The 12,000-nt window shown below is 45.6% G+C and overlaps 1 protein-coding gene across 2 annotated transcripts in view; it reads right to left on the reverse strand.

Moving 5' to 3' along the window:
- Positions 1–3,856: 3,856 nt before the first annotated feature.
- Positions 3,857–12,000, reverse strand: part of wwp2 (WW domain containing E3 ubiquitin protein ligase 2) — a 43,850-nt gene continuing 35,706 nt past the window's right edge. For both annotated transcript variants that reach the window (XM_083561288.1, XM_083561289.1), the window contains exons 15-24: positions 11,832–11,903; positions 11,670–11,758; positions 9,645–9,804; positions 8,169–8,302; positions 7,294–7,434; positions 7,022–7,142; positions 6,748–6,852; positions 6,517–6,613; positions 6,233–6,305; positions 3,857–4,926 (exon numbers count right to left, since the gene is read on the reverse strand). In XM_083561288.1, the coding sequence (XP_083417414.1) occupies positions 4,827–4,926; positions 6,233–6,305; positions 6,517–6,613; positions 6,748–6,852; positions 7,022–7,142; positions 7,294–7,434; positions 8,169–8,302; positions 9,645–9,804; positions 11,670–11,758; positions 11,832–11,903 (1,092 nt within the window). In that variant the 3' untranslated portion in view covers positions 3,857–4,826. The remainder of the gene's footprint in view (positions 4,927–6,232; positions 6,306–6,516; positions 6,614–6,747; positions 6,853–7,021; positions 7,143–7,293; positions 7,435–8,168; positions 8,303–9,644; positions 9,805–11,669; positions 11,759–11,831; positions 11,904–12,000) is intronic.

Raw genomic sequence — 12,000 nt, forward strand, 5'->3', positions numbered from 1 at the left:
GGTCTATGTTCCAACTCGGGACATAGAGGGCAGTGTCGAGCCGTTTATCATAATTTCATCATCTGTTACTATTAATATTTTACACTTAAAAAATAAAAATAAGAACACATTAAATCAGGTTTTTTATACACTAGAGACTCTTGATGAATGTACAGTATGGAGAATATCTTCTTCTTCTTTCGGCTGCTCCCATTAAGAGTCTCCACAGCGGATCATCCGTCTCCATACCCCCCTGTCCTCTACATCTGCCTCTTTTACCCCCACTACCTGCATGTCTTCCTTCACCACATCCATGAACCTCCTCCTTGGTCTTCCTCTTTTCCTCCTTCCTGGTGTCTCCATCCTCAGCATTTTCCTACTGATATACCCCATGTCCCTCCTCTGCACATGTCCAAACCATCTCAATCTCACCTCCCTCACCTTGTCTCCAAAACGTCCTACATGCACTGTCCCTCTAATAAACTCATTTCTAATCCTGTCCATCGTCGTCACTCCCAACAAACATCTCAACATCTTCAGCTCTGCTACCTCCAGCTCCACCTCCTGTCTTTTACTCAATGCCACTGTCTCTAATCCATACAACATCTCAGGTCTCACCACAGTCCTATAAACTTTCCCTTTCACTCTCACAGATACTCTTCTATCACAAATCACTCCTGCTATCACTCTTCTCCACCCACTCCACCCTGCCTGCACTCTTTTCTTCACTTCTCTAACACTCTCTATTACTTTGCACTGTTGACCCCAGGTACCTGAACTCCTCCACCTTCTCCACCTCTTCTCCCTGCAACCGCACTGTCACACTGTCCTCATACATGTCCTGCACCACCCTCACATACTTCTCTGACACACCAGACTTCCTCATACAATACCACAACTCCTCTCTCCACCCTGTCGTACGCTTTCTCTAAATCCACACACACACACAATCAACTCCTGCAGAACTTCTCCATCAACATTTTCAAAGCAAATAAGGCATCTGTGGTGCTCTTCCTCGGCATAAAACCATAAAGTTGCTTACAGATGGTCACCTCTTCTCTCAGCCTGGCTTCCACTACTCTTTCCCATACAGTATGGGGAATATACATCACTGAAATGGTTGTATAGGGAGTGTGTGTGTGTGTGTGTGTGTGTGTGTGTGTGTATGTGTGTGTTCAAACAAAACTATGAACAAAAACATGTTAATTTTTGCAAGAACATAAATCTTCAACATGCCTATCACTCTCACACACACACACACACACACACACACACACACACACACACACACACACACACACACACACACACACACACACACACAGACAGACAGACAGTGACACAGAGTTTCAGAAAAGTAGATTTTACAGTGAAGTGTTCCTTGTTTTCAACTCCCTCTGTCTCTCTCTCTCTCTCTCTGTCTGTCTATCTGTCTCTCCTTGTCTGTCTCCCTCTCTCACCCTCATGTCCGTATCACTCCGGTGCTGTAGTTGTTGTGGGGATGTGTACATTTTGTTTAGCTCCACTCTCTTATTTGATTGACATGTTTATTACACACACACGAGTGAATACAGGGCAGATTCTCTGCTTCAGATTCAAATCAACTTCTTCTGAAACTCAGGGCCTTCACTGTTTTACCATCTGATTTTCTTCTGCGACCTGCTAAAAACAATGAACGCATTAAACCACCTTCAACCCTGTGTGTGTGTGTGTGTGTGTGTGTGTGTGTGTGTGTATATATATATATACAGTGGGTACGGAAAGTATTCAGACCCCCTTAAATTTTTCACTATTTTTTATTTTGCAGCCATTTGCTAAAATCATTTAAGTTCATTTATTTTCCTCATGAATGTACACATAGCACCCTATATTGGCAGAAAAACACAGAATTGTTGACACTGTTGCAGATTTATTAAAAAAGAAAAACTAAAATATCACATGGTCCTAAGTATTCAGACCCTTTGCTCAGTATTTGGTAGAAGCCCCCTTTTGATCTAATACAGCCAGGAGTCTTTTTGGGAAAGATGCAACAAGTCTTTCACACCTGGATTCAGGAATCCTCTGCCATTCCTCCTTGCAGATCCTCTCCAGTTCTGTCAGGTTGGACGGTAAACGTTGGTGGAAAGCTATTTTTAGGTCTCTCCAGAGATGCTCAATTGGGCTTAAGTCATTGCTCTGGCTGGGCCATTCAAGAACAGTCACAGAGTTGTTGTGAAGCCACTCCTTCGTTATTTTAGCTGTGTGCTTAGGGTCATTGTCTTGTTGGAAGGTAAACCGTCAGCCCAGTCTGAGGTCCAAAGCACTCTGTAGAAGGTTTTCGTCCAGGATATCCCTGTGCTTGGCTGCATTCATCTTTCCCTTGATTGCAACCAGTTGTCCTGTCCCTGCAGCTGAAAAACACCCCCACAGCATGATGCTGCCACCACCATGCTTCATTGTTGAGACTGTACTGAACAGGTGATGAGCAGTGCCTGGTTTTATCCACACATACCGCTTAGAATTAAGGCCAAAAAGTTCTATCTTGGTCTCATCAGACCAGAGAATCTTATTTCTCACCATCTTGGAGAACTCCATGCGGGTTTTCATGTGTCCTGCACTGAGGAGAGGCTTCCGTCGGGCCACTCTGCTATAAAGCCCCACTGGTGAAGGGCTGCAGTGATGGTTGACTTTCTACAACTTTCTCCCATCTCCCGACTGCATCTCTGGAGCTCAGCCACAGTGATCTTTGGGTTCTTCTTTACCTCTCTCACCAAGGCTCTTCTCCCCCGATAGCTCAGTTTGGCCGGTCGGCCAGCTCTAGGAATGGTTCTGGTCGTCCCAAACGTCTTCCATTTGAGGATTATGGAGGCCACTGTGCTCTTAGGAACCTTAAGTGCAGCAGAAATTTTTTTGGAACCTTGGCCAGATCTGTGCCTTGCCACAATTCTGTCTCTGAGCTCTTCAGGCAGTTCCTTTGACCTTAATGATTCTCATTTGCTCTGACATGCATTGTGATCTGTAAGGTCTTATATAGACAGGTGTGTGGCTTTCCTAATCAAGTCCAATCAGTATAATCAAAAATTTCTGGACTCAAATGAAGGTGTAGAACCATCTCAAGGATGATCAGAAGAAATGGAGAGCACCTGAGTTAAATATATGAGTGTCACAGCAAAGGGTCTGAATACTTAGGACCATGTGATATTTCAGTTTTTCTTTTTTAATAAATCTGCAAAAAGGTCAACAATTCTGTGTTTTTCTGTCAGTATGGGGAGCCGTGTGTACATTCATGAGGAAGAAGAATGAACTTAAATGATTTTAGCAAATGGCTGCAATATAACAAAGAGTGAAAAATTTAAGGGGGTCTGAATACTTTCCGTACCCACTGTATATAAAAAAAACAGAGCCTTATTGAAGCTTGTTCTTGAGAAATAAATGTCTATGTTAGTAGTTTGTTTATGGAAAATGCTCAAAAAGCAACAGGAGAAAAAACTATTTTATTCTGCAATCTTTAAAAAATGAAGATAAATCTGCAAGTAAAAAAAAAAAAGAGCCACAGATCATGTGCGTGCTGAACTGAGAGTCGTGATCAGTACGGATCAACTGTGATCTGTTGCACCGCTAATGTATACTACATCCTGCAGCTGACTGTATCTTACTCTTCTAGTTAACGGGGTGCCAATACTTTGTGCAAAGAAGTGGACAGTGTGATGGGTGGGGCTACACGTGATCAGTAAAGTCAAGACGGTGCATCCTGAGAGGCTTGAACACTCCTGACAGCATCACACACAGAAAACAAGTGTGTGAGTGCAAAAACTCCAAGAGCTCGTATTTACTGAACACACACACACACACACACACACACACACACACACACACACACACACACACACACAGGCAATTGTTCTGTACATGTCATGTTTAATCATGGACGTTTGTACATCAGTCACTTTTTGTACACATACATACATACAAACTCTCCACCTCTCATCTCCTCAAGTTCTCTCTCTCTCTCTCTCTCTCTCTCTCTCTCTCACACACACACACACACACACACACACACACACACCATCTCACAATCAACACAAATCAAATACAAAATTAACAAAATTTACCTTTGATCCATTTCCTTTTTACAGCACACGCACACACACATTTCTCTCTATTAAACACACACACACATTTAAACACCACCACCTCGTTCTCCTAAGTGGACCTCATTGCTGCTTGTCATTGATACCCCAGGTCATAACACACTTCTGATCTGTCTGTGTGTGTGTGTGTGTGTGTGTGTGTGTGTGTGTGTGTGTGTGTGTGTACAAGCTATTTTCCCTCTATCTTGCTCTGTGGTTGAGAACAGGCCTGGTTTTCTCTTTCTCCCTCCCGTGCTGCAGGTGTGTTCAACAGTGCTGCTATCGCTTAATTCAAGTCGGAGTTTTCTCTCTAATAACAATAACAATAATAATCATTTGGGACGTTGATCCTGCAGAACGGGGAAGAAAAGAAAAGCTTTAGTGCCCCCTACAGGACACTTAATGGAACAGATGTGAATTCTTGTAACGTTTTTACACGGATTTGGTCTGGGAAGCATGGAATGATCGTGGTAGATATCGTTACTATGGGGACTGTTGGATTACCTTCTTCTGTTTTTTAGGTGAGATCTGCAGATTTTAACATGTTTTAATCATCGGTACAGTTTTTTGTAAAGTCCTCTATAAAGTGCTACAAGAACAGAATCGGGTGAAAGGATTACAGTGAGAACGAGAATCTCCTGCGTTCAGGGGTTGAAGTGGTGCGAGTTCATCTCTTTCCATCCTGAGCCAGCGGATGAGAGGAATGCAGACAGTTTCCTCTCCTCTGTCCACTGTCTCTCACTCCTGACCAAAGCCCTCGGTCTCCTCGATGGCAAAAAGGAGCTTCTCACGCAGCTGCTCCATGTTTCTGTATGGCGGCAGGTCCAGACGGTTGAAGCTGCAGGGCGAGAAAAATGGACACGTTTCAGAGTGGGCGTGTGTTTCAGTGTGGAAGAGTGAATGTGTGTGTGTGTGTGTGTGTGTGTTTCAGTGTGGAAGAGTGTGTGTATGTGAGCGAGTGTGTGTTTCCATGTGAAAGAGTGTGTGTCTGTTTCAGTGTGGAAGTGTGTGTGTGTGTGTGTGTGTGTGTGGAAGAGTTTGTGTGTGTGTTTCAGTGTGAAAGAGTGTGGGTCTGTTTCAGTGTGGAAGTGTGTGGAAGAGTTTGTGTGTGTGTTTCAGTGTGAAAGAGAGTGGGTCTGTTTCAGTGTGGAAGTGTGTGTGTGTGTGTGTGTGTGTTTGTGTGGAAGAGTTTGTGTGTGTGTTTCAGTAGGAAGAGTGTGCGTTTGTGTGGGGGTGTGTATGGAAGAGTGTATGTGTTTCAGTGTGGAAGAGTGTGTGTGTTTCAGTGTGGAAGAGTGTGTGTGTGTGTGTGTGTGTGTGTGTATGTGTGTAAGAGTGTGTGTGTGTGTGTTTCAGTGTGGAAGAGTGTGTGTGTGTGTGTGTGTGTGTGTTTGTGTGGCAGAATGTGTGTGTGTGTGTGTAAAAGTGTGTGTGTGTGTAAAAGTGTGTGTGTGTGTGTGTGTGTTTCAGTGTGAAAGAGTGTGGGTGTGTGTGTGTGTGTGTAAGAGTTGTGTGTTTTAGTGTGGAAGTGTGTGTGTAAAAGTGTGTGTGTGTGTGTTTCAGTGTGTCTGTGTGTGTTTCAGTGTGGAAGTGTGTGTGTGTGTGTGTGTGTGTGTGTGTGTGTTTCAGTGTGTCTGTGTGTGTTTCAGTGTGGAAGTGTGTGTGTGTGTGTGTGTGTGTGTGTTTCAGTGTGTCTGTGTGTGTTTCAGTGTGGAAGTGTGTGCGTGTGTGTGTGTGTGTGTTTCAGTGTGTCTGTGTGTGTTTCAGTGTGGAAGTGTGTGCGTGTGTGTGTGTGTGTGTTTCAGTGTGTCTGTGTGTGTTTCAGTGTGGAAGTGTGTGCGTGTGTGTGTGTGTGTGTGTGTGTGTGTAAGAGTTGTGTGTTTTAGTGTGGAAGTGTGTGTGTGTGTGTGTGTGTTTCAGTGTGTCTGTGTGTGTTTCAGTGTGGAAGTGTGTGTGTGTGTGTGTGTGTGTGTGTTTCAGTGTGTCTGTGTGTGTTTCAGTGTGGAAGTGTGTGCGTGTGTGTGTGTAAGAGTGGGCATGTCTCAGAATGGAAGTAGGTGTGTCTTAGTGTGATAGAATGGGTGTGTCCCAGCGTGGAATAGTGGGCGTTCCTCAGTGGAGAAAAAAGAGGGCGTGTCTCTCACCAGGTGTGGCTCCTCGGCAGCCAGGTTTCCTTTCCCACTTTGTCGATGCAGAATTTCTGGGGTCCGTTACTTCCTGTGGAAAAGCACAGATTCATGCCGCGGTTACAGAAGGAAGGAGGCTCTCTGAAGGTTCTCTCTTAATTTTCAGCATCGATCACAAAGGAGCCAATCGCAAACTAATAACGGCTACATAATGAGACTTAACGAGACGAGGAGGAGACGTGCATGTTGCAGGTAATACTCTGTATAATAACATAATTATTATTATGATTAGATGAATGTACCGATCAGCTCTGCAAACCCTCCCACAGGCAGACGGCAGGTTCCTGTGACAAACTGCAGCAACCGAATCCGTTTCTCGTTGTCCATCTCCTTCACCACCTACAGCAGAAAAAACCTCATTACATCACACGGTACAGACGGATACAGGTGTTGTCGTGGTTACAGCACCAACTCTGATTAATTGATTAATTGGGGCTGTACATACACACACACACACACACACACACTCTTACCTGCCAGAACCAGTGGATCTGTTTGCTGTTCTTGGTATAATGGCGATAGATGGTGTTCTTCTGCCAGTCACTCAGATCTATTTCCTGCATCCCACACAGCATCAGCTACACACACACACACACACACACACACACACACACACACACACACACACACAGCATTACTGTCAGCTCTCAGTGTGTATGTAAAGTTCAGATTGATCTTAGTGTCATGTCCGTGTGATTGTGTATAGATTATTGTGTAAATGGGCATGGCCTTGTTCGCCCCTCCCACCTCCAGCTCCTTTTCATCGAAGTAACGAAGCCATTCAAGTGGAACAACTTCATTAAAGCCGTCTAGAAAAGCTTTGGTCTGTTCTTCCACTCCCCGAGAGAACCGCCAGTCTGTCAGCAAACTTCTCACACACACACACACACACACACACACACACACACACACACACACACAAAAGGTCACTAAAGGCAGATTATTAGAAGTGTTATGGGTGCAGATTGGCTGTGCTGGGGAGGGGGCGGAGTTAGTGACAATAGAGGCGGAGTCAGCACCTGATGTACTCCTCCTTGTTGTCCTGTGTGACGAGCAGGTTCTCACCATCATCCTTCAGTGAGTGTGTGGACACCTTCCCCAAAATCTCCATGTCCTGTGCAAAATACAGCTCAACTCCACACTCCTCCACATCATTTTCCCTGCACACACACACACACACACACACACACACACACACGAGTGAGAAGGCGCATGATGGTGTGTGATGATGTGTGAAGATGTGTGATGGTATGAGAAGGTGTGTGGTGGTATGAAAAGGTGTTAGAAGGTGTATGATGGTGTGAGATAGTATGAAAAGGTGTGAGATGGTGTGAGAGGGTGTAATATAGTGTGAGATGGGTGAGAAGGTGTGGGATGGTGTGAGATGGCATGAGATGGGTAAGAAGGTGTGTGATGGTATGAAAAGGTGTGAGATGGTGTGAGTTGGGTGAGAAGGTGTGAGATAGTGTGAGATATTATAAGATGGGTGAGAAGGTGTAATATGGTGTGAGATAGTGTGAGATGGCGTGAGATGGGTGAGAAGGGGTGAGAAGGTGTAAGAAGGTGTGAGACAGTGTGAGATGGTGTGAGAAGGTGTGAGAAGGTGTGAAATGGCACAAAAGATGAGGGCAACAGGGATCTCAGGCAGAGAAGCTAGGATGAGGGTGAAGATAAGGTTGGTGGTATAGAAGTAAAGAAAACAGAGATGGAGGTACAGAGAGGAACATGGGGTGGTGTAAGGTGAAGGTAAGGAAGTAAGGATGGAAATGAAGGTAAAGGTGAGTAATGGAGGGTGGAGGTGAAAATAGACTGAAGAGCAGTGATGAAGAGGTAAAAATGTTGTGATGAGGTGCAGAAGGTGGAGGTGAGAAGGTAGGAGTGGATGGACACTTACTTGACCCAGAGAATGGAGTTGTAGAACTCGGGGTCGATGGACTCCAGATCTTTCAGTGTGGGCTTTTTATTCAGCATGCGCTTATAGAAGGGCAGAGTGAAGCCTGTATCTATAAACTTCCCATGATAAAGAGCCTGTACACACACACACACACACACACACACACAGAGATAAATTAAACATCTACAATCAAAAATATAAGAAAAAAAACTAAAGCAATTGATAAAAGTAAGATTATCACTGGGCCAAAAGTATTGGGACTCCAACCAGATGTGTTTCTTCTACAAACTGTTGGAGGCCCACAACTGTATAGGACGTGTTTGGATGCAGGAGCATGAGATCTTTCAGTCAGGATTACAGCTTTAGCCTAGGACTGTGGAAGTTCTGGTTAGAGTAGTAATTGTCCAAATGCTCTGGTGTTCCACAGGGTTCTCTTCAGCTATTCTAATGACACACAGCTGTGTTTCAGCAAAGCCAGATGAGAGACACCAGCTTCATAAAGTTTAGGAATGTATCAAACACATGAGGATGCTGAGTAACTTGCTCTAACCTTCTGATGAGGCATAACCACGTTTACTGGCCAGCTAGAAGGAAGCTGAGGAGGACCTCAGAGGTCTGACTCCAGTCTATTACTTTACATAATATTTCTAGGAGAACCTTCTGTCCTGTCAGAGATATCGCTAAAATAATAATGTGCTTATAGAAAAAAAATAATTTCCTGCTGGGTTCCACTTCTGTCTGATGCTCCAGTAGTCCAGAATGCAGAGTTCTTACTAAAATTAGAATGTTTGGTTGAAGAGACGTCCTGATGATGTTCAGAACACATTTTTTATTCTCTGCCAAAATGTATTTGTTCAGCTTGAGGTAAGAGTGTAGACTGTTGGTACACGAGCTGCAAAAGTAAATTGGGGCACAGAGAAAAGAGCAGTGTGTGTGTGTGTGTGTGTGTGTGTGTGTGTGTGTGTGTGTGTGTGCCAAAAATTGCAGACTAAATATAGTATGTGTGCTGGCGGGTGTGGGCTGGGTGCGGTGCTGAGCTCATGCAGAACGTGAGTGTGTGTGTGTGTGTGAGTGTGTGTGTGTTGGGTGAAGGGGCCCCCAGACTTAGCTGGGTTTAATAGAGATGGGAGGAAAAGGGGGGGCACAGTGAATAATGCAGCTATTCACTCCATAACCAACACACACTCACACACACACACACACACACACACACACACACACACACACGGATTCTGTTTAACATAACTGCCGCTTTGCTAAAAGATTAGCTTTCACTCTTCGGGGGGGGGTGGTCTAACTGGGTGGGCGTGGTTAATTTTAGGGCTGTTCTTGGTAAAGAACTGGAAAGTTTTCTATTAAAAAAAGATCATTTATATTTTTTATATCAGAAAAAATATTTGTATCCCCTTTATATTATTAAAACTAGGGGGGAAAACAACAGGATAGAAGTGAGGAATTGTGGGTAATGTATCTCACCATGGCGATAAAGCGTCCGATGAAGCGGAAGTAGGTGAGGTGGTCAGGGTTTATGGAGGAGGCAGGGTTTATCTGCAGACAGTAGTTATTTTTTCCGGCATATTCAAACAGACAGTACATCGGGTTCAACACCTCATGGGACAGTAGGAAGAACCACTCCCTGTGGAGAGAGAGAACGAGAGAAAGAAAGAGAAAACGAGTGAGGGAGACAGACAGGGGAGAGAGAGAGAGAGTAGAAAAATTTTAACTCATTGATAATAACCAGTAATTCATTAACAATCTAAGGAAAGGAGGCGTGACCTGTGTCAGGCTTAGTGAAGAGGGTGTGGCCTGTGTCAATCTCAGTGAAGGGGGTGTGGCCTGTGTCAGTCTTAGTGAAGGGGGTGTGGTGTGTGTCAATCTCAGTGAAGGGTGTGTGGCCTGTGTCAGTCTTAGTGAAGGGGGTGTGGTGTGTGTCAGTCTCAGTGAAGGGGGTGTGGTGTGTGTCAGTCTCAGTGAGGGGTGTGTGGCCTGTGTCAGTCTCAGTGAAGGGGGTGTGGTGTGTGTCAGTCTTAGTGAAGGGGGTGTGGCCTGTGTCAGTCTTAGTGAAGGGGGTGTGGCCTGTGTCAGTCTTAGTGAAGGGGGTGTGGCCTGTGTCAGTCTTAGTGAAGGGGGTGTGGCCTGTGTCAGTCTTAGTGAAGGGGGTGTGGTGTGTGTCAGTCTCAGTAAAGGGTGTGTGGCCTGTGTCAGTCTCAGTGAAGGGTGTGTGGCCTGTGTCAGTCTTAGTGAAGGGGGTGTGGCCTGTGTCAGTCTTAGTGAAGGGGGTGTGGTGTGTGTCAGTCTTAGTGAAGGGGGTGTGGCCTGTGTCAGTCTCAGTGAAGGGGGTGTGGTGTGTGTCAGTCTCAGTGAGGGGTGTGTGGCCTGTGTCAGTCTTAGTGAAGGGGGTGTGGTGTGTGTCAGTCTTAGTGAAGGGGGTGTGGTGTGTGTCAGTCTCAGTAAAGGGTGTGTGGCCTGTGTCAGTCTCAGTGAAGGGTGTGTGGCCTGTGTCAGTCTTAGTGAAGGGGGTGTGGCCTGTGTCAGTCTTAGTGAAGGGGGTGTGGCCTGTGTCAGTCTTAGTGAAGGGAGTGTGGTGTGTGTCAGTCTCAGTGAAGGGGGTGTGGCCTGTGTCAGTCTTAGTGAAGGGGGTGTGGTGTGTGGCAGTCTCAGTAAAGGGGTGTGTGGCCTGTGTCAGTCTTAGTGAAGGGGGTGTGGTTTGTGTCAGTCTCAGTGAAGGGGGTGTGGCCTGTGTCAGTCTTAGTGAAGGGTGTGTGGCCTGTGTCAGTCTTAGTGAAGGGAGTGTGGTGTGTGTCAGTCTCAGTGAAGGGGGTGTGGCCTGTGTCAGTCTTAGTGAAGGGGGTGTGGTTTGTGTCAGTCTCAGTGAAGGGGGTGTGGCCTGTGTCAGTCTTAGTGAAGGGTGTGTGGCCTGTGTCAGTCTTAGTGAAGGGAGTGTGGTGTGTGTCAGTCTCAGTGAAGGGGGTGTGGCCTGTGTCAGTCTTAGTGAAGGGTGTGTGGCCTGTGTCAGTCTTAGTAATGGGAGTGTGGTGTGTGTCAGTCTCAGTGAAGGGGGCGTGGGTTTTGTACGCTACATAAAAAATAAAAATAAAAAGACACACACACACACACACACACACACAGAAATGCAGCACATGTAATGAATGAAGCCGGACAAACCCACCACCAGGCCGATGACCTTTCTGACCAGTGTTTATAGAGGTCATTTAGGGGTCAGAGGTCACAGCGCAGACACCCCCAGCATCCCGTCCGTGGTTCTACCCTGTGGTAGAACAGCATGATCTAACCTACCATAGGGTAAAACCACTGACACGACACTGAAGACACGGAAACACACACATGGAAAACACATAATACACACACTGTACACACCACCACCAGGACACTGAAGAGGACAAATCCCTGCACATGAACCCAAACAGAAGCCTGCACAGATATCACACACATTAACACTGACACACACACACACATACAACAATGCTAATGCTAACTTACCTGGCAATACCGCCGTAATCAAGCCCCTCCTCCCCCCTCATTATGATGTAGAGCCTCCTGCGCAGGTCATACGGCTTCATGTTCATGATCTGAGGAGACAACAGGATTACTCACTCCAATCACACACACACACACACACACACGGGTGTGTAGATGTGTTACCTGCTGGAATGAGTCTTCAAACAGAGTCTGCCTCGAAACTGAAATCTTCACATGGCTGGGCAGAGCATTGGACTGGAGAGAGGGAGAGAAACAGGAGAGAGGAAGTGGAGATGAACGGAGAGAACAAAAAAAAGGAGAAAATCCATGTATTCATATTTCTGATGAATGA

Source organism: Silurus aristotelis (assembly GCF_946808225.1).
Source record: "Silurus aristotelis genome assembly, chromosome: 14".
NCBI lineage: Eukaryota > Metazoa > Chordata > Actinopteri > Siluriformes > Siluridae > Silurus > Silurus aristotelis.